This window comes from Schistocerca serialis, chromosome 7, assembly GCF_023864345.2.
Source record: "Schistocerca serialis cubense isolate TAMUIC-IGC-003099 chromosome 7, iqSchSeri2.2, whole genome shotgun sequence".
In the NCBI taxonomy this organism is placed as follows: Eukaryota; Metazoa; Arthropoda; class Insecta; order Orthoptera; family Acrididae; genus Schistocerca; species Schistocerca serialis.
In genome coordinates, this window is record NC_064644.1 from 577,473,287 (window position 1) to 577,496,481 (window position 23,195).

At 41.0% G+C, this 23,195-nt stretch overlaps 1 protein-coding gene across 3 annotated transcripts in view; it reads left to right on the forward strand.

Annotated features, from left to right (window-relative positions):
- LOC126412191 (protein FAM169B-like) overlaps positions 1–23,195 on the forward strand; it is a 114,692-nt gene that overhangs the window by 22,063 nt on the left and 69,434 nt on the right. For all 3 annotated transcript variants that reach the window (XM_050081671.1, XM_050081673.1, XM_050081674.1), the window contains 2 exons: positions 15,716–15,798; positions 16,473–16,653. In XM_050081671.1, the coding sequence (XP_049937628.1) occupies positions 15,716–15,798; positions 16,473–16,653 (264 nt within the window). The remainder of the gene's footprint in view (positions 1–15,715; positions 15,799–16,472; positions 16,654–23,195) is intronic.

A 23,195-nucleotide genomic window follows, 5' to 3' on the forward strand; every position in this document is an offset into this window, starting at 1 on the left:
CACTTCCCAATCAGTATACGACTAGGAGTCAACCAGTGCCCAGAAGGAAGCTACCAATATGGGTAGTCAGCAGAGTTAATTGGACACTGCACAGGCAACTGGTTGTAAACAAACATTGTGATAGTGCCAAGGACTAAGTGTATTGCATTAGGACTGATCCACAGAATTAATGATATATCCATTCCAATCAGTGTCTCATCCTGAAGACTATATGTCCATGGGTGGAATGCTACTCTGCAATCAGGGGCAGGCATGTGGTTATGCAGTAATTTAAGTGCCAACCAGCAGCAGAGAGCCTCACAGAATTTCAGATAGTGAGTGCAAAAGCAGTTTAATTATTAAGGAAATGGCTTGTTGTATGGATTCTGTAGATCATTCCATTAAGCCTACATTAGAATGAGAGGCCATTAGGTAAATTTCTTTGAAAGGTTCCTAGTGTCTTGTATAATAATCAGTAGTGCTCATAACCCTCAGTATCACCCTGCTTGACTGCTGATGACTTTTGCCATGACTATTATAATTCTAGTGTGGGTGTCTCTGGACATCAACTACAAGGTGCCATACAAAAGGTGCAGGTATGGGCCCCCTCACCCATGGCTTTATGGCTTTCAGTTTTTAGCCACCAAGACTTGCGTCAAGCACATCTGTTGGTGTCATACCATTCACCCACAACCAGAACTTTACCTTGACTACCAACTGCTCAATGTGGTGCAGACTTTAGGAGTGGTCTTCAATGCTCAGCTGTCATATATTCCCCATCTTTGCCACTTTAAGTGAAAGTGCCGGTTGCACGTTAGTACACTTCACTGCGTGAGTAACACCAGCTGGAGTGCAGAACACAATACCCTTCTGCAGCTTTATGAAGCCCTGTTACAATCCTGTCTTGATTATGGGAGTCTGTGGTTCGGCATCACCCTCAGCATTGTGGATAATGGATCGGATACACTTCTGTGGTGTTTGACCTATGAAAGGAGCTTTTGGGTTAGCCCTGTGAACAGCTTATTCATGGAGGTTGGGATCCCTCCATTGCAGATCGGGCACCAAAGACAGCCTGACAATTATGCTACACACATTTGCAGCTCTGCTAAGCATCTGAACTACCGTCTCCTCTATCCAAACATGGAAGTCCATCTCCTGCAACAGCAGCCCAGGTCAGGGATCACGATTGCAGTTCTCATCTGGTCCCTGCTTTATGAACTCCAGTCATTTCCTTTACCACCCCTCCCCTGGGCCCACTCGTTTACAGCTCCATGGTGTATCTGTTGGCCACAGCTTCATCTTGACCTATTACAAGGTCCAAACGATTCAGTTGATTCCAAGGCACTCCGCCACCAATTTTTCTCAATCCTTGGCCCATCTTCAGAAGTAGTCTATACTGATGGCTCAATGGTTGATTGTCACAAAGGCTTTGCTTATACTCGCACAGGACATACTGAACTGTGGTCATTGGTGGATGGCTGTAGTGTTTTCTCTATGGAGCTGGTAGCCATCACTCGTGCTCTTCAGCATATTTGCTCCTGCAGTGGTGAGTCCTTTCCCATCAGCAGTGACTCCTTGAGCAGTCTGCAAGCTCTCAAGCAGTATTACCCTCACCATCGCTTGGCCATTGCTTTCCAGCATTCTTTGTATGCATTTGAACACTGTGGATGCTCAGTGACTTTCATCTGAACACTGGACCACATCAGTATCCCAGGGAATGAATTTGCTGACAGCATGGTCAAACTGGCTACCAGTAAGCCAACTCTTGAGACTGGTATTCTGGAAAAAGATCTCCGATTGGTATTATGCCATCAAGTTTCAGGAATCTAGACTACATAATTTCTCACTTGGACTTCACCAAACAAATTATGAATGATAAAGGAGACTACAAATCTGTGGAGGTCCTCCAGATAGATGTCTTGGAAGGACACTATACCGTCTTTTGAAGGTTCCGCGCTGGCCATACTCAGCTGACTCATGGTCATCTCCTCCGTCATGAGGTCCCACTCACTGTCATTGTGGTTCCCATTTGACAGTGGTCCACGTTTTGCTGGACTGTCCCAATCTAACCGCTCTGCAGTGGACTCTTAATCTCCCTGACTTGCTACCCCTGGTATTAGGAGACCTCAGCAGCTGTCTTAGTGTTACATTTTATTCATGAAGGGGGCTTTTACTGCTCTCTGTAAGGGAGGGCCACGTAACCTTATAAGTCAATTGAGGGTTTGGCAGAATGCTCTCCGCAGACCAGGGTGTGGCTGTCTGGGCTTGGTGGTCCAGGCCAGTCCACACCCTACCTACTCTTCCTCCCCCCTCTCGTGTGGTCTATTCACCTTGTTAATCTCTTGTGTCTCTGTGCTTCATGCCCTGTCTGTGTTGCTAGTCTTTTGTTGACAATTTCTGAGGGGGTACCTCTGGTAAGTGGTGAAGGGTGAGGGATGAACGTCCCCTCATTGCACTCTGCTGCCAAGAGCTTCCGGCTTCTCCTTAGATGGACCACCTTGACTGCCTTTGTTTCTATGTTTCCCTTTCTTCTCTTTTGTCTCTTATCTCACCTTCGTTGACCTTTGGTAGACCTTGGGGTTTTCCTCCCCTGGGTTTTGTGCAGTGGGCCATCCCTGATGTACAATCATGTAGATCTGTTTGTTCAAGAAAATAGGGACTGATGACCTAATAGTTTAGTCCCTTTAATCATCCAATAAACCAAACAACTAACTCTCCTGATCATCCCATGCACCAGCAGTACATTTTGTAGATCCAGATGCTACTGCCAGCCAGGATTTAGCATTTGATAATTATAGAACTGTTGCCGAGAGATCTAAGTGGAGCATTTCATCGAACACCTGCACCTTCTACACATTGGCAGGCACAATCGATTTGCTGTCATTCTCGCTTTTAATGTACCATAAAAAATCAGTGTGTTGTGCATCATTATGAATATTTCACTTAGCACTATGATTTTGAACACAGGTCTGCAGAGAATGACTGTATAAGCATGTTTCTTTCAGTCCTTTCCACCTACACTCATGAAAGTGAGTGTTTCTATTATTTTTTTCCTTTGTGGATGGACTTTCCCTTTCTGTCTTACATTATTAAACTTCCTGTGGTTTGTCAGTTTTGCTTGTAGACTCTGTTGTGTCAACTACTGTGAGAGTCAGTACCGACACAAACAAGGAAGGAGAGAAGTTGTGATGGCCGCTGTCAGGATTTCAAATTGATCTGTACATATCACATGCTGATTAATATAACACTTTAGTTCTACGAAGAAGAGAACCATTACTTACTTGTTGTGCTTCCTATGTGCAAGTACTCTTCACTGTACTACGCGCTGAACACAGGCTAAGTATCGGCTTTCTATTATTCAGTACAGATGCTCTCGAAGTCTGCAACTGAACTGAGACCAACCAGCGACGAGCATCTGGTTAAATCAGCATTGACGGGGGAGGGGGTGCTGAACTCTTGTCTTCCTGGAGGTGTGGCACGTAGGTCAGCACCTTCTTGATGCCCTTTCATGGTGCTTTGCTGGTTGGTGTGCAGTTGATGCTTTAGGACTACACAGACTCAAGAGTCGTGTCTGATTTTTTTGTTGTTGACAGCAGATATGGCCAGCCTTTACCCGACTCAAATGCTCTCCACAGCTGTAAGCACATTCCTGTAGGGTGGCCCTGAAGTTAGCATTAGAAAAGTGCGCTGTGTTAAATACAGCATTAATTTCCTAGAACTTGTCATTTCACTCTGTTTTCATGGTACTTTATGTTTTGAAAATTATCTAGGAAACTTAGAAATTGATATACATAAAAATATAAATGCTTTTACTTAAATGTTCTTTGGGGGTCATGACCCCTGCTTTGGTACGTGTCAGCATGTGGAAGTTGGATTCAGCTTGTTTGTGGCACATGACATGGCATTTGCTCAAAATATGGAGCATTACACCATGCTGAGGCATTTCACAGGGAATGCAAAAGAAATCCTCCTTTGCTTGGCCAACTGCATTTGGGAAACAGTAGACTTTCCTGGCTCATGGAAAGCATGCAGCCCTAATTGTCCTACTGAAACCAGGGAAGAACACTACTTGCCTGGGTGGTTATTACAATGTTACCCTCATGAGCTGCATAGGAAAGACATTGTAATGGATAGTGAATCACTATTTTGCCTGTTTTATTGAATTATTAGACTCTTCCATTGCAAATATCATCCAACAATTGATAATCTAATCCTGCTGGAGGCATCTATACTGCAGGCTTTTTGTTGGGTTGGTCCAGTGGTGGATGCTGAGACAGAGAGAAAAATAACAAGGAGCACACTTAATATGTTCTTAACTGTGGTTTACTTAACTTCAATTTAGCAAGTCCAGTTGTGTTCCAACAGTTCCTTGACACAATCAGGTTTGTCATAGGTAATAACAGAGAGGTGAGGTTAACTAGAAGGCTTCAAATGCAAGTGAACACTGCTATCTAACTGGTTTGGCATCAGTGCAGCATTGTCTTATGTCAGCTCTGTTGTCGCACTACACTAACATGCAGCAGAGGGTATATGTTCAAGCTGGCCGCGGACTGCAGGATAGTCACCTAAGTTACTGGCAACCTCTTGACTTTGACTGTCTGGTGTGGTGTCGACAGTGTACCACACCACACCACACTTTCCTGTAGCTGCAACACCTTTTTTTTTATTGAGAGAGGGTAGTGTACACCACCACGTTCTTCCACCCCCCCCCCCAAAACCCCCCCCCCCCCCCCCCAAAAAAAAACTCCTTGCCATCATCGTATACTACTACTACCACTGCCATAAGTGATGGCCAGATGGGGTGGCAAGGAGGTCTGGGTACAGGTTTCACTGAGGAGAGAGGAGCTGAAACTTCAGCCAATGACAAGCTCCTCCACACAGCCTGACATTTGTGTCGTGAATGGCTGGGAACATTGGCTGAAAAACTAGTCATAGGCTGCACATCCACATCCAGGGATAGAACATCATCTTCCATTGGCAAAGGTGCAACGGAGACTAGACGGTCTGCAGCAGCCTATCAGAAGGGTGCCATCCTCTCATAGCTAAGGCTGCTGGCATTAGTGATGGTCCTGTGTTGACAACCATTGTCTCCCTGTCCGGTGCTGCTGGCATGGGACCCAAGTGAGGCAAAGGCAGCTGAGGCTGTGGGATCCTCCTGGGCATCACATCTGCAAATGAGAAGCCCAGGAAGCTTCATACAACCCACAAAAGCAAAGCTGATTCTGATGGTGCTTCTGCAGCCCAGGTCCCTGAAATATATATAGGGTAGCCCAAGACTTTGGTTATAACTTCTCATTCCCGGTGCATTTGTCTGCCGAAAAGTGTGAAAAAGCCCAAATAATCGATATAAAACTTGCGGAGGATGGGCTGACCGCTGCTGAGGATGTAGCAACTGAAACAGTGTTCTACGTTGGTGTCCATGCAAAACTTCTGCTGGTGACTTGCTGTTGCATGTGTGGGAATGGTACGATGAAAGGAAAAGCACTAACGGCATGGCCAAGCGGTTCTAGGCGCTACAGTCTGGAACCGCATGACTGCTATGGTTGCAGGTTCAAATCCTGCCTCAGGCATGGCTGTGTGTGATGTACTTAGGTTAGTTAGGTTTAAGAGTTCTAAGTTCTAGGGGACTGATGACGTCAGAAGTTAAATCCCATAGTGCTCAGAGCCATTTGAAAAGCACTAACGGCCCTCTCCCACAAATGGGAGGCACATAACTTGTTCACCTGTTACTTGAATTTTCTGATGAAGTGTTCCACTTCACCATTTGATTGAGGGTGGAACAGTGCTGTCGTCAAGCACTTGATGCCGTAGGCATCACAAAACTGCTGAAATTATGCCAATGTGAAATGGGACCCATTGTTCAAAACTGACAATTCTGGTAGACCCTCAATGCAAAAAATTGATGGCAGATTACTGATGGCACTAACTGTTGTGGTGGACTGCATGGCCATCACAAATGGAAACCTGCTAAAGGCATCTACCCCAATAAGCCAATGAGAATTCCTGTACAGACCCATTAAGTCTATACGCAGTCACTGCCAAGGGGTGCTGGATGAGGGCCAATCAAAAAATTTCTGTGGTAGAGTAGTCTGGTGTTCCGTGCATGCCAGACATTCTGAAGTCAATTATTCTATTTGAGTGTCCATATTGTCCCATGTGCAGTGATGTCAGCAAGCTGCTTAGGCTGTACAATGCGCCAATGGCATTGATGTAGAATTTCCTTTCAAAGCAAATATGACACAACCACACAGGACTGAGCATTGTCATGTGTAATAAAATAACAGTTTTCTGGACAGATTAGTTGCACCGAAGAGCACAATAATGGAATACAACTGGATCGCTAAAATACTTAATTTAATGTGGCCAACTGGTGCAGAGGTATTCCAACAGAATCTTGTGATGAAGGTTCGCTGCTGCTGCCCAAGCAGGCCACTGATTGATGGGAAAACCAGGAGGGTATTTCACTGCCCTGAACATCAATGTAGAGACAAGAATTCTCTGAGGTGTCGAACACTGAATCAATTCCACCTCATCAGTGAGAGAGAATGTCTGCTTTCAAATGCTTAGCTGCTCGCTTCTACGTAATTTCGTACTGATAATTTGAGAGGAACAGAGATCAACACTGCAACTTTTGTGCTGTGTGTGGATAGACTGGCTGTGAAGGGCTTAAAAATGAGGTGAGAGGCTTGTGGTCTGTCACCAAGTAGAATTTTTTGCCACGTAAGTATTGGTGGAAATTGGTGACCCCATATGAGATAGCAAGGGCTTTCTTCTCAGTCTGCAAGTAGTTGCACTGTGCTTTAGTAAGAAGTTTGGATGTGAAGGCAGTTGGCCTGTCCAATGATCCAACTCTGTGTGTGAGAACAGTGCAAATTCCATGAGAGGATGCATCAATCACAAGCACGATTGGCTGAGCAGAATCAAACTGTACCAAACAACGATTACACAGTAAGGCATCTTTCAGTTTTTAAAATATGACTTGACACCCTTGAGCCCGCACAAAAGGAACATTCTTCCATTGAAGATGATGTAATGTAACTGCATCTGTGCATAATTTGGAATGAACCAAACTAATAAGTTAATTTACCCAACACAGTTTGGAGTTCACTGACATTCTCAGGAGCACGGAGGTCCTGTATGGCGATTAAGTGTACTGCCAAGGGTGGATACTCTGATTGTTGATCACATGCATAAAAATATTCAATCTGAGTCTGGAAGAAGGAACACTTCTCTGTATTACACTTTAAACCAGCATCTAAGAGCACGTGAGACAATTTTCTGAGTTTGTAAAGATGTTCATCGGGAGTACAACCCAAAATGAGTATGTCATCCAAATAGTTCAAATAAGAAGGAACTGTAGCAGTCAACTGTGAAAAACTGTAGTTGCTGCTGCACAGCGGAACTTAAATAACCTTGTGTAGGTGTTGATCACAAAAACTTGTTATGACTGTTCATCCAAGGGAAGCTGCAAATGCAGGCCGTGGTGCGCGAGTGGTTCTAGGCGCTACAGTCTGGAACTGCACGACCACTACGGTCGCTGGTTCAAATCCTGCCTCAGGCATGGATGTGTGTGATGTCCTTAGGTTAGTTAGGTTTAAGCAGTTCTATGTTCTAGGGGACTGATGACCTCAGAAGTTAAGTCCCATAGTGCTCAGAGCCATTTGAAGCTGCAAAGAAGCACCATGAAGACAGCCTTGGAAAAGAAGCAACCTGCACAAAGTTTGTCCATCACTTCTTTAGGCCAGGGTAAATGAAAAGAGTCAGTCAAGGACAGCGGATCTACTGTTGCTTTGAAACTGGCACATAAGCATAACCTGCCTGACAGTTTCTTTATTACCGATAAAAGTGATTACCACTGAGTGGCTGCTACAGGGTAAAATCACACCATAGTCCTGTCAAGAAAAGAGTTCCTATGCCACCTGACCACTGATAGCATGAGGGACAGTTTGTACTCAATATAACCATGGTTGTGCATAGTCTTTCATGGTAATGTGAGCTTCAGAATTAACAGCTTCACCTAGGCCATCTTTAAAAAGTCACAAAATGCATCACAAAGTTCAGCTACCTTATCAATAGGCACAGAAGAGTTCACAGAGAGATCATTGCCTGGAATGTTCAAACCAAACAGATCCATGCCAAAAATATTTTCATTTTCACATCAGCACAAAACAGTGAATGAAACTTTTTAGACAACGTTTCGAAAAGTGGCAGATAGGCTGAAAACACTGTTGTTGTTGTTGTTGTTGTTGTTGTTGTTGTGGTCTTCAGTCCTGAGACTGGTTTGATGCAGCTCTCCATGCTACTCTATCCTGTGCAAGCTTCTTCATCTCCCAGTACCTACTGCAGTGTACATCCTTCTGAATCTGCTTAGTGTATTCATCTCTTGGTCTCCCTCTATGATTTTTACCCTCCAAGCTGTCCTCCAATACTAAATTGGTGATCCCTCGATGCCTCAGAACATGTCCTACCAACCGATCCCTTCTTCTAGTCAAGTTGTGCCACAAGCTCCTCTTCTCCCCAATTCTATTCAACACCTCCTCATTAGTTATGTGATCTACCCATCTAATCTTCAGCATTCTTCTGTAGCAGGACATTTCAAAAGTTTCTATTCTCTTCTTGTCCAAACTATTTATTGTTCATGTTTCACTTCCATACATGGCTACACTCCAAACAAATACTTTCAGAAACAACTTCCTGACATTTAAATCTATATTCGATGTTAACAATTTTTTCTTCTTCAGAAACACTTTCCTTGCCTTTGCCAGTCTACATTTTATATTCTCTCTACTTCGACCATCATCAGTTATTTTGCTCCCCAAATAGCAAAACTCATTTACTACTTTAAGTGTCTCATTTCCTAATTTAATTCCCTCAGCATCACCTGACTTAATTTGACTACATTCCACTATCCCCGTTTTGCTTTTGTTGATGTTCATCTTATACCCTCCTTTCAAGACATTGTCCATTCTGTTCAACTGCTCTTCCAAGTCCTTTGCTGTCTCTGACAGAATTACAATGTCATCGGCGAACCTCAACATTTTTATTTCTTCTCCATGGATTTTAATACCTACTCCGAACTTTTCTTTTGTTTCCTTTATTGCTTGCTCAATATACAGATTGAATAACATCGGGGATAGGCTACAACCCTGTCTCACTCCCTTCCCAAACACTGCTTCCCTTTCATGCCCCTTGACTCTTATAACTGCCATCTGCTTTCTGTACAAATTGTAAATAGCCTTTCGTTCCCTGTATTTTACCCCTGCCACCTTCAGAATTTGAAAGAGAGTATTCCAATCAACATTGTCAAAAGCTTTCTCTAAGTCTACAAATGCTAGAAACGTAGGTTTGCCTTTCCTTAATCTTTCTTCTAAGATAAGTTGTAGGGTCAGTATTGCCTCACGTGTTCCAACATTTCTACGGAATCCAAACTGATCTTCCCTTAGGTCGGCTTCTACCAGTTTTTCCATTCGTCTGTAAAGAAATCCCGTTAGTATTTTGCAGCTGTGACTTATTAAACTGATAGTTCAGTAATTTTCACATCTGTCAACACCTGCTTTCTTTGGGATTGGAATTATTATATTCTTCTTGAAGTCTGAGGGTATTTCGCCTGTCTCATACATCTTGCTCACCAGACGGTAGAGTTTTGTCAGGACTGGCTCTCCCAAGGCTGTCAGTAGTTCTAATGGAATGTTGTCTACTCCGGGGGCCTTGTTTCGACTTAGGTCTTTCAGTGCTCTGTCAAACTTTTCACGCAGTATCATATCTCCCATTTCATCTTCATCTACATCCTCTTCCATTTCCATAATGTTGTCCTCAAGTACATCGCCCTTGTATAGACCCTCTATATACTCCTTCCACCTTTCTGCATTCACTTCTTTGCTTAGAGCTGGGTTTCCATCTGAGCTCTTGATATTCCTACAAGTGGTTCTCTTTTCTCCAAAGGCCTCTTTTATTTTCCTGTAGGCAGTATCTATCTTACCCTTAGTGAGATAAGCCTCTACATCCTTACATTTGTCCTCTAGCCATCACTGCTTAGCCTTTTTGCACTTCCTGTTGATCTCATTTTTGAGACGTTTGTATTTCTATTTCCCTGCTTCATGTACTGCATTTTTATATTTTCTCCTTTCATCAATTAAATTCAATATTTCTTCTGTTACCCAAGGGTTTCTACTAGCCCTTGTCTTTTTACCTACTTGATCCTCTGCTGCCTTCACTACTTCATCCCTCAAAGCTATCCATTCTTCTTCTACTGTATTTCTTTCCCCCATTCCTGTCAATTGTTCCCTTATAGTCTCCCTGAAACTCTGTACAGCCTCTGGTTCTTTCAGTTTATCCAGGTTCCATCTTCTTAAATTCCCACCTTTTTGCAGTTTCTTCAGTTTGAATCTACAGTTCATAAGCAATAGATTGTGGTCAGAGTCCACATCTGCACCTGGAAATGTCTTACAATTTAAAACCTGGTTCCTAAATCTCTGTCTCACCATTATATATCTATCTGATACCTTTTAGTATCTCCAGGGTTCTTCCATGTATACAACCTCCTTTCATGATTCTTGGACCAAGTGTCATCTATGATTAAGTTATGCTCTGCACAAAATTCTACCAGGCAGCTTCCTCTTTCATTTTTAGCCCCAATCCATATTCACCTACTATGTTTCCTTCTCTCCCTTTTCCTACTCTCGAATTCCAGTCACCCTTGACTATTAAATTTTCATCTCCCTTCTCTACCTGAATAATTTCTTTTATCTCATCATACATTTCATCAATTTCTTCGTCATCTGCAGAGCTAGTTGGCATATAAACTTGTACGACTGTAGTAAGTGTGGGCTTCGTGTCTGTCTTGGCCACAATAATGTATTCATTATGCTGTTTGTAGTACCTTACCCGTACTCATCCCCCATGAACCATGGACCTTGCCGTTGGTGGGGAGGCTTGCGTGTCTCAACGATACAGATAGCCGTACCATAGGTGCAACCACAGCGGAGGGGTATCTGTTGAGAGGCCAGACAAACGTGTGGTTCCTGAAGAGGGGCAGCAGCCTTTTCAGTAGTTGCAGGGGCAACAGTCTGGATGATTGACTGATCTGGCCTTGTAACACTAACCAAAATGGCCTTGCTGTTCTGGTACTGCGAACGGCTGAAAGCAAGGGGAAACTACAGCCGTAATTTTTCCCGAGGGCATGCAGCTTTACTGTATGATTAAATGATGATGGTGTCCTCTTGGGTAAAATATTCCGGAGGTAAAATAGTCCCCCATTCGGATCTCCGTGCGGGGACTACTCAAGAGGACGTCGTTATCAGGAGAAAGAAAACTGGCATTCTACGAATCGGAGCATAGAATGTCAGATCCCTTAATCGGGCAGGTAGATTAGAAAATTTAAAAAGGGAAATGGATGGGTTAAAGTTAGATATAATGGGAATTAGTGAAGTTCGGTGGCAGGAGGAACAAGACTTTTGGTCAGGTGAATACAGGGTTATAAATACAAAAGCAAATAGGGGTAATGCAGGTGTAGGTTTAATAATGAATAAAAAAATAGGAGTGTGGGTAAGCTACTACAAACAGCATAGTGAACACATTATTGTGGCCAAGATAGACACAAAGCCCACGCCTACTACAGTAGTACAAGTTCATATGCCAACTAGCTCTGGAGATGACGAAGAAATTGATGAGATGTATGATGAGATAAAAGAAATTATTCAGGTAGTGAAGGGAGAAGAAAATTTAATAGTCATGGGTGACTGGAATTCGTCAGTAGGAAAAGGAATAGAAGCAAATGTAGTACGGAATATGGATTGGGGGGAAGAAATGAAAGAGGAAGCCGTCTGGTAGAATTTTGCGCAGAGCATAACTTAATCATAGCTAACACTTGGTTCAAGAATCATGAAAGAAGGTTGTATACATGGAAGAACCCTGGCGATACTCAAAGGTATCAGATAGATTATATAATGGAAAGACAGAGATTTAGGAACCAGGTTATAAATTGTAAGACATTTCCAGGGGCAGATGTGGACTCTGACCACAGTCTATTGGTTATGAACTGTAGATTAAAACTGAAGAAACTGGAAAAAGGCTGGAATTTAAGGAGATCCAGAGGTTGTAGAGAGTTTGAGAGAGAGCATAAGGGAACAATTGACAGGAATGGGGGAAAGAAATACAGTAGAAGAAGAATGGGTAGCACTGAGAGATGAAATAGTGAAGGCAGCACAGGATCAAGTAGGTAAAAAGATGAGGGCTAGTAGAAACCCTTGGGTAACAGAAGAAATATTGAATTTAATTGATGAAAGGAGAAAATATAAAAATCCAGTAAATGAAGCAAGCAAAAAGGGAATACAAACGTCTCAAAAATGAGATCGACAGGAAGTACAAAATGACTAAGCAGGTATGGCTAGAGGACAAATGTAAAGATGTAGAGGCTTATCTCACTAGGGGTAAAATAGATACTGCTTACAGGAAAATTAAAGAGACCTTTGGAGAAAAGAGAACCACTTGTATGAATATCAAGAGCTTAGATGGAAACCCAGTCCTAACCAAAGAAGGGAAAGCAGAAAGGTGGAAGGAGTATATAGAGGGTCTATACAAGGGTGACGTACTTGAGGACAATAGTATGGAAATGGAAGAGGATGTAGATGAAGATGAAATGGGAGATATGATACTGCGTAAAGAGTTTGACAGAGCACTGAAAGACCTGAGTCGAAACAAGGCCCCTGGAGCAGACACCATTCCATTAGAACTACTGACAGCCTTGGGTGAGCCAGTCCTGACAAAACTCTATCATCTGGTGAGCAAGATGTATGAGACAGGAGAAATACCCTCAGACTTCAAGAAGAATATAATAATTCCAATCCCAAAGAAAGCAGGTGTTGACAGATGTGAAAATTACCGAACTATCAGTTTAATAAGTCACATCTGCAAAATACTAATGGGATTTCTTTACAGATGAATGTAAAAACTGATAGAAGCCGACCTCGGGGAAGGTCAGTTTGGATTCCGTAGAAATTCTGAAGGTGGCAGAGGTAAAATACAGGGAGCGAAAGGCTATTTACAATTTGTACAGAAAGCAGATGGCAGTTTTAAGAGTCAAGGGGCATGAAAGGGAAGCAGTGGTTGGGAAGGGAGTGAGACAGGGTTGTAGCCTATCCCCAATGTTATTCAATCTGTATATTGAGCAAGCAGTAAAGGAAACAAAAGAAAAGTTCGGAGTAGGTTTTAAAATCCATGGAGAAGAAATAAAAATGTTGAGGTTCGCCGATGACATTGTAATCCTGTCAGAGACAGCAAAGGACTTGGAAGAGCAGTTGAACGGAATGGACAGTGTCTTGAAAGGAGGGTATAAGATGAACATCAACAAAAGCAAAACGAGGATAATGGAATGTAGTCGAATTAAGTTGGGTGATGCTGAGGGAATTAGATTAGGAAATGAGACACTTAAAGTAGTAAATGAGTTTTGCTATTTGGAGATCAAAATAAATGACGATGGTCAAAGTAGAGAGGATATAAAATATAGACTGGCAATGGCAAGGAAAGTGTTTCTGAAGAAGAAAAATTTGTTAACATCGAGTTTAGATTTAAATGTCAGGAAGTCATTTCTGAAAGTATTTGTATGGAGTGTAGCCATGTATGGAAGTGAAACGTGGACGATAAATAGTTTGGACAAGAAGAGAATAGAAGCTTTCAAAATGTGGTGCTACAGAAGAATGCTGAAGATTAGATGGGTAGCTCACATGACTAATGAGGAGGTATTGAACAGAATTGGGGAGAAGAGGAGCTTGAGGCACAACTTGACTAGAAGAAGGGATCGGTTGGTAGGACATGTTCTGAGACATTGAGGGATCCCAATTTAGTATTGGAGGGCAGCTTGGAGGGTAAAAATCGTAGAGGGAGACCAAGAGATGAATACACTAAGCAGATTCAGAAGGATGTAGGCTGCAGTAGGTACTGGGGGATGAAGAAGCTTGCACAGGATAGAGTAGCATGGAGAGCTGCATCAAACCAGTCTCAGGACTGAAGACCACAACAACAACAACCCGCACTCCTATTTTTTTTATTCATTATTGAACCTACTCCTGCATTACCCCTATTTGATTTTGTATTTATAACTCTGTATTCACCTGACGACCAAAAGTCTTGTTCCTCCTGCCACCGAACTTCACTAATTCCCACTATATCTAACTTTAACCCATCCATTTTCCTTTTTAAATTTTCTAACCTACCTGCCCGATTAAGGGATCTGACATTCCACGCTCCGATCCATAGAACGATAGTTTTCTTTCTCCTGATAACGACGTCCTCTTGAGTAGTCCCCACCCGGAGATCCGAATGGGGGCTTATTTTACCTCTGGAATATTTTACCCAAGAGGACGCCATCATCATTTAATCATACAGTAAAGCTGCATGCCCTCGGGAAAAATTACGGCTGTAGTTTCCCCTTGCTTTCAGCTGTTCGCAGTACCAGAACAGCAAGGCCATTTTGGTTAGTGTTACAAGGCCAGATCAGTCAATCATCCAGACTGTTGCCCCTGCAACTATTGAAAAGGCTGCTGCCCCTCTTCAGGAACCACACGTTTGTCTGGCCTCTCAACAGATACCCCTACGTTGTGGTTGCACCTACGGTATGGCTATCTGTATTGTTGAGGCGCGCAAGCCTCCCCACCAACGGCAGGGTCCGTGGGTAATGAGGGGGGGGGGGGGGGAATGTTCATATCTAATTTAAGAAAAGTGTGTATGAAACACTCAGAGAGTGAGTCCTGCTCACATTTGTCCTGTTTTTTTCCCCCTTTTATCTTTCAAATAATCTGCTTTATCTCTTAATGCACACACACTCATTGTGGGTACACAAATAAAGTTATATAGAAGGAATCCCCATATAATTAGTGTAAGTGGATTATCATCGGTCATAATTTGCTGTTAGAATACTTTACAGAAATAGCTAGCAGTGGTTTCTTCTGCCTGTTAATGCATGACTTACGGTAATTTATTCCACCCTGTGAGGGCCCCTTTTATGGTGTCATTTACAGAACACTATGTGTGAATGACTAACCTAAACTTTATTTCTGTTTCCTCAAAATTCTGTCAGTATAATTATTTTTTTATGTTTAAGTTACTTTTATACAGATTGTACCAGAAATGCTGCGACAACTTTGAGGGATTGTGCGGGGTGTCTTCAAGAATAAATTGTTGATAGAGTCCTATGTCCATAAACATCATCCAACAAGTTTACAGAGCCGAAGTTATAGGCACTGGATCCTGCTGCTGCTCCAATCCTTCAAGGGAACTTTGTGTGCTGACACAGTTTATTTTTCTCCTGTATACCAAAAACCGTTGGAGGTTTTGGAGGGTTCTAGAAGAAAAATAAACTGTGGATGGAAACCAGTGTCCAAACCAGTCACCCATCGAGGCCACAGGGCACCACATTCACAGGAGACAAGACCTGTCTACACGGTAACAAGCTCCATCTTCCCCAGTGGCGATCGTGACAGCCTAACAGTATTGCAAGGCATTCCGCCTACAGTTCATCAGCATGCAAAATCATGTTTGCTGCCTAAGGTGTAACCGAGTGGTAAGCATCAGTACTTGTAACACTCTGTAACATCATTGGATGACATTTTCAGATACGGGTTCCCTCCCTCAATTTGTTTCTCAAACCACCTTCTACAACCCCTCATAGTTTGCCACAACATTCCTGGGAAATATACATGTTTAAAAACATTCAGTCTCTGTATAAAGCCTTTTTTTCTAGCTGCTGGTCTCTTTATAAATGGAGAATGGATGACTTTAGATGATATACTTTCAGATAAGGCGAAAGAAGATGGTTGTTTCCAGGTAATTTGAATGTACTTCAGTTGAAAATTATGCTTAACATTGTCCTGTATGTGTCATATTGTTTTTCATCTCCATTTTATGTCCCATGAGAAAAGAATCTGTCACTGGCATTAGTCAATTCTGTGCCACACAGAATAAATTTGTAACATTGCACTATTAGTAGAAAAACTTGTGAGTTAGTTTAATTAACACACTGATTCAGCAAAAAAGGCCACTATGTTCTACGGTAAACAGAAATGAAGCATATACAAATCAAGACCCAGTGGTCTAAGTTTCTTGCACATAAGCTTGAAATTGATAGTGATGCTTCACTATCAGATTGTTCTGAAATGTAGAATTGTTAACAAATCATTCAAGCTTGTTTTAAGCAGTATTAAATTTTGAAAGGAGTGTGATTATTATTTCACAATCACTGCTCATGAAAAGAAGACAAAATACTAAAATTCTGGAAAAGTGGGCAGTGTATTCTCACTCCCATCATTTCATCTTGAATTTTTTCTACTGTAGTTACTTGTTACTGTTCTTCATAATTTAATTTCACATTTTACAACTGTTCTGACCTTGACCATATATTGATGAATGTGAATACTCATGTGCATTGAGAAAATATGTTTTTAAATTTTATTTGAACTTTAAAATAGGAATATAAATTTCTATAAAATTAAACTTTTTAGGCAAAGTCATCCAAAGAGAGAGCTGTCCACTTTATAATGAGTCAGATTTTCTATCAGGAGCTGGAAAGTCCAGATGCATTGGAGATGGAGGCTGTATTTGATCTTCCTGACTTTACAGATGATATAACCATTCTCTGGCAGAATGGTACAGCAGTTGGATTTTACAGTACAAAACAGAAAGGTAAGTGAATGGTCAATTAAGTAACATCGACAACAGAACTGACCAATAGTTAGCATCTCGAAATAATGTAAAAACTACAACTGTAATCAAGACAATATTATGAAAAGATTAGATTGCTACTCACTATATAGTGGAGATGCTGCATCACTGATAGGCACAAGAAAAAGACTGTCAAACAAGTAAGCTTTTGGCCAAAGAGGCCTTCTTCAGAATTAGACAACATACATGTACACACAAAAGCAACTGACCACAGCTTCTGGCTGCTGTGGCCAGAGTGTGATCTTGGCAGCCAGAGACTATGGTAATTGTGTGTGTGTGTGTGTGTGTGGGGGGGGGGGGGGGGGTTGCTATTTGTGGAGCAAAATAACTGATGATGGTTGAAGTAGAGAGGATATAAAATGTAGAATGGCAATGGCAAGGAAAGCGTTTCTGAAGAAGAAAAATTTGTTAACATCGAGTATAGATTTAAATGTCAGGAAGCCGTTTCTGAAATTATTTGTATGGAGTGTAGCCATGTATGGAAGTGAAATGTGGACGATAAATAGTTTAGACAAGAAGAGAATAGAAGCTTTCGAAATGTGGTGCTACAGAAGAATGCTGAAGATTAGATGGGTAGATCACATAACTAATGAGGAGGTATTGAAAAGAATTGGGGAGAAGAGGAGCTTGTGGCACAACTTGACTAAAGGGATTGGTTGGTAGGACATGTTCTGAGGCACCAAGGGATCACCAATTTAGTATTGGAGGGCAGTGTGGAGGGTAAAAATCGTAGAGGGAGACCAAGAGATGAATACACTAAGCAGATTCAGAAGGATGTAGGCTGCAGTAAGTACAGGGAGATGAAGAAGCTTGCACAGGATAGAGTAGCATGGAGAGCTACATCAAACCAGTCTCAGGACTGAAGACCACAACAACAACAACAACATTTCATACACTTCATCATTTTTAGCTCCTGTACCTTCCTTTCTTCAAGGTAGAAAGTGCAGTCTTCACTCTGGACAAGACAATCTACAAATCAGTTAACACACTTCAGAGGAGATGAGCAAACGACTCCTTTGTAGGAGGCCTTATCACATTTGCTGAAAATAGCATCCCCAACATGCTAAAGTGGTATGCCCAGAGTGCTGACATTTAAAACAGTGCATTGTGTTGGGTATATAAGGCCTCATATTTAACTGAATGAAACCAGAATAATATTCTCTGGAACCATTGTGATATGGAACATAAGAATAAAGGACTCTGATTTTATCAGTTTGCCATCTGCCCTTTTCATGATATTTTGCAAATCAGTCACATCATCATGAGCCCACTCATCCTTCAGTTCCTCTTTGGGAATATCAATAATATCCCTGCATAATGCAACACCTTTGCTATAGTTTGTTGTGTAGCTCTGTTTCAAGGCATATAGCAATGTGGAGGTTTTTTTCTTGTTGGTAATTATTTATTTCTACCAGCAGTGTTCCACTCCTAAATTGCGTAATAGATTTTAATGTACTAGCAATGCCCTCTATGCCCTTTTGTATATAGAAAGGTGAAACTTTTTTCAAGCTGCCCTCCTTTGCTTTAACTGTCATAAACACATTCTGCCTAGCAGCCTGTGTTCCGTTACTGTAGATTGAAGTATTGGAAAGAAAACCTATGTTAGAAGGACTGGCAGTATGAGCCCTCTTGTTGGTGTTGATACCTACCAGCAGTACACCCTTTGTACTGGGAAATCATTTGAACAGATTCAAGGGTTCCATCTCGTTCCCACAAAGAACTAGGGAAATAAAGGCCCACCCACACAGCTCCACTTGTTTAGGTGAGCCTTGCACAGTTGAGGTGTGACAGTTTGCCCACTAATGACTATTCCACCTCAACAGCCATGCAGCTCATCAGTGCATGGTCCACCTTGAGATTGACGACTTTTTATAGAGGTTTTCATAATTTTTTTTAGTCCACACATCACAAAAAATGCATCCTCATGAAGTTCTTTGATTAAGTATTTACCCTTTGTAAATCTCCACAGAGCTAACTGTGCCTCTTGTTGCTGATGAGCAGTAGACTTCGTAAGGTATAGTTAGGAACTAGTGCCAGGCTGAAATTTTGATTTAGTCCATGAGATATATTCATGGATTATGTTCTGCTTTGAAAGACAAGAGCTCATGGTCTGAGTCTCAGTCCAGAACACAGTTTTAACTTGTTTGTCAACTAACTTCTGTACACTGCACGACATTTTACATGGGAATGCCTACCATTAAATTGGCTGAGTAGATGAATGACATAGAAGAGCTGTCTGCCTTGAGGATGCCTTGTACCCAGTTCTGAACTTTCTGCACAGCATGAATTAGGGGAGATTGCATGCCTGCTATGGGCTGTTTGGATCCTCCAATGTGTTATTAGTTTCCCTGAGCTCCAGAACAGAATAGAATATTTATTCACTTTTAAACAAGTTTACAGCCAGTTGGTACTGTCATGTTAAATTTGTATACATGTATAGTTACTACATTACATTATTCTCACATGGATCTTTGCTTAATTATGTTACACGAAAGCTTTTATATAAATTACTACTTCAGGAAAGTATATTGTTATGGAAACCGACCATTGTTTGCAAACGTAATACTATATGCTGCAGTGAATAAGCATATTATCACATTCAAAACTTTATACAGTCTGTAACAATAATAATCATTATATAGCTCAATACAGTATGCCACAATGAATCAACATTATCACACTAGTGACTTTATAAAACATTTTGCAATACCTAATTTTATATATGCCCATTTCAAGACTCCAAGTCATTTATTATATATTCTTCAATATGTAAAATACTTCACTTTTTACCCATTTTGTGATTATGCTTTTAAATTTATTCAAGGGCACTGAATGTGCATTTTTAAGTAGTTAAGTTTGTTAAAATATGCGAGACAAAGATATTTATAGCTGTTTGCTTGTTTGGTTTATGGCTTGTCAATTGCATGTCTGTTTCTTGTGTTATGATTCTGTATTGACATGCTAGGGTCAGAGTTATTCAGATTTTCTTTTGTATATACTAAACAGCTATAAGCATATAAACTGGGGACTGTCATAATATTTGATTCTTTGAAGTAGTGTCTACAGGATTCTCATGGTGTTAGTTCCACAATGCATCTTATTGCCATTTTTCTCATTTAAGTAGTCTTAGAGCCAGGTAGGTTTCTCACAGCAAAATTGGGAATTTAAGAAAGTAAAAGTATGCATGTAGTAGTAGGATCTCATAAACATATCCTCTGAGCTTAAGCAGCAGATAAATCACACATGTGAGTTGGGGCATAATTTATCTGTGGCTGTATCTCATCTAAGACATTGATCAATATGTAATTCCTGAAGTGTCACCAATTTGTTTTCCTGTTTGGGTGCATTGAAATTAAAAACTGTGTTTTCTGGTTTTGCACTCTTCGTATTTAATGCATTAGCCTGAAACCGTGAGGTACACCTATATTATGCTTCTGATACATTCAGTTGCAACTCATCCAAGTTGGAGTACTGAGCAGTTAATGTGGTATCACCTGTATACAGCACAACCTCACATGGCATATATATATAACAGAAAGGATCGAAGAACAGACCCAAGAAGCAGTTCTTTTGTAACAGGTAAAGGGCCTTTAGGAGGAGGGCTTTCTCCCCTATTTCATAGTGCTGTAGCTTTCTTATTAGGATGCTGTGGGACACTGTATCCTCCAGTCCAATAGCTCATTGACTTATTCTCGAAGTTCTGTTATAATGCTGTCAGCTGGTTCACAATAGAGATGGTAGATCTAAAACTACATTGTGCAGAACAGATTAGGTTATCATTTTCAAAATACTGGTTCATCTGCTGGTGCATACAGTACTCGGTTATTTTAGAAATTATTGTGACAAGTGAAATGTGTAATAGTATGCTACCTTCCTTATTGTTAGGCATTCTGGATAGACTCTTTCTATAATATGTTTATTATTTTTGTCAACGGGTGTTCTTCTATTCCCGCAATAATGCATTTATCTATTGCTTACTGACTTGCCAGCAAATTACAGAACTTGATCAAAAATAATCCATTGCTTTATTGGGTAATGGTGGCAGTTCATGTCGAAAACCTTTTCACGTCAAGTTGGACATGAAAAGGTTTCCGACACGATTATGGCTGCACAACGGAATTAACAGACTTTGAACGTGGAATGGTAGTTGGAGCTAGAGACATGGGACCTTCCGTTTCGGAAATCGTTAGGGAATTCAGTATTCCAACATTCACAGTGCCAAGAGTGTGCTGAGAATAAGATTTAAGGCATTACCTCTCACCTGGACACTGCACCGGTCCATGGCCTTCACTTAATGGCTGAGAGCAGTGGTGTTTGCGTAGAGTTATCTGTGCTAACAGACAAGCAACACTGCATTAAATAACTGCAGAAATCAACGTGGAATGTATGACGGATGTATCCATTTGCACAGTGCAGTGAAATTTGGTGTTAATGGGCTTTGGCAGCAGATGACCAATGTGAGTACCTTTGTTAACAGCATGACATCACCAGCAGCACCTTTCCTCAGCTCGCAACCATATTGGTTTTACACTAGATGACTGGAAAACTGTTGCCTCATCAGATGAGTCCCAGTGTCAGTTGGTAAGAGCTGATGGTAGGGTTCGAGTGTAGCACAAACCGCATGAAACACCACGAATCAGGAGGGCTCAGGTTTATCAACAAGGCACTGTGCAATATGATGGTGGCTCTATAATTATGTGGGCTGTGTTTAAAGGAATTGACTTGGTCCTTTGGTCCAACTGAACTGATGATTGCCTGGAAATGGTTATGTTTGGCTATTTGGAGACCATTTTCAACCACTCGTGGACTTCTTGTTCCCAAACAATGATGTTATGTCACTGAGTCATAACTGTTCAGAGCTGGTTTGAAGAACATTGCGTACAATTCAAGTGAACGGATTGTCCACCCAGATTGCCCGACACGAATCCCATCAGACATTTGTGGGACACAATCGAGATGTCAGTTTTGCTGTGACAACATTTCGCAGTTATGGGTGGCTACAGAGGCAGCATGGCTCAATATTTCAGCAGGGGCTTTCAGTGACTTCTTGAGTCCATGGCATTAGGACATATCCCATGACTTTTGTCACCTCACTGTAACTTTGCATTGTTTCAGAATAGCACTTAATAAAGAACCTTCAAGGAAAGTTTTATAAACTGTTCTTCAGTTTGTGTACTCATCTCCTGTTTGTGGGAACATTTTCAGTAACTTTTGTTTGGTTTTTAACAAGAAGTTGTAAAACAATCACCTGAAGTTATCACATAATTTGCACTGTATATCGGGTGTCCCAGAAATATTGTGACAAAATCTGAGCTCTTGCAGAGGGCATCTTGAAGAAAAAATTGTGGATGTACATTGTAAACAGTCCTGTAACATTTTCTTGGTTACTCTGGAAGTTATCTTTACATTTGTTGATTTTGTTCTATCAAGAGCAGTCTGTTGAGTTCCGTTTGTAAGGAAGTCTGGAATTGAGTCACAAAACTGATCCAATACTTGTTTTAACTAAATGACAATGCAGGGCAGTGTCAAATGCTTTCCTAAAATCAAGGAACATGATGTATAGGTACTTCTGCAATAAGTGATATTAAGAAAGATACTGATTCAATTTTGAAGTCCACCGGCAAAAGTGATAGTGAAGACAGAAGTAAACATTGAAAAGTGATGAAGTTTTGTATTATTGGTTTTTGCAAAAATGATGAATTGGGTAATTGATATCTGATCCTTAAGTAACAGATTGTTGTACAGATTTAAATCTCATTGTAAAATTTACAAATTGGTAATACCAGGTGAAAAAATGTCAACTGATGTAGAAGCAGCAAATACCATTAAAGGTGGTTTTGAAAAGGAATTGGACAAAAATGACTGTGAATTGGACTTTGTTTGCAGAGCTGATGCAACCATATTAAATTGGAAATCGTTACTGTTAAAAATCTGTTGCTCCTCGGCGAGAATTCTGCTCCACGATCTAAAACTAGTAAAGAGCAAATAACAGTATTAATTTGTGCAAATGCTATTGAGACCCATAAAATGCTGTTGCGCCTCATCAGAAATGCCAAAAATCCAAAATGCTTCAAAAATATCAGGGTTCCCTTAGTTTATAAAAGCCAAAGAAGCGCATAGATGAACACTGAAATATTCATTGACTGGTATGACAACACTTTTATCACTGAAGTAACACAATTTTAAAACAAACTTGGTAAACATGGAATTGTCCTACTTTTACTGGATACTTTTAAGCTGAGCTGTTAGTGAGAGAAAATGGAATGTTTACAGTAAAATGTTTGCCTCCTAATGTGACATCCTTACTACAACCAGTGGATCAAAGTGTTATTGAAACATTAAAATGACTTTATAGAAAGTCATCTGTTGATTAAGATAATGTAGACGTCATTTGTCTTTCCTCAGGCAAATGAATTTAAAGCAGTGTTGTTACATGGTTGTATATGCATGGGATCTGATTGAAAGAAAGACTTTGAACAAAACTTGGAACACAACACTAAAAC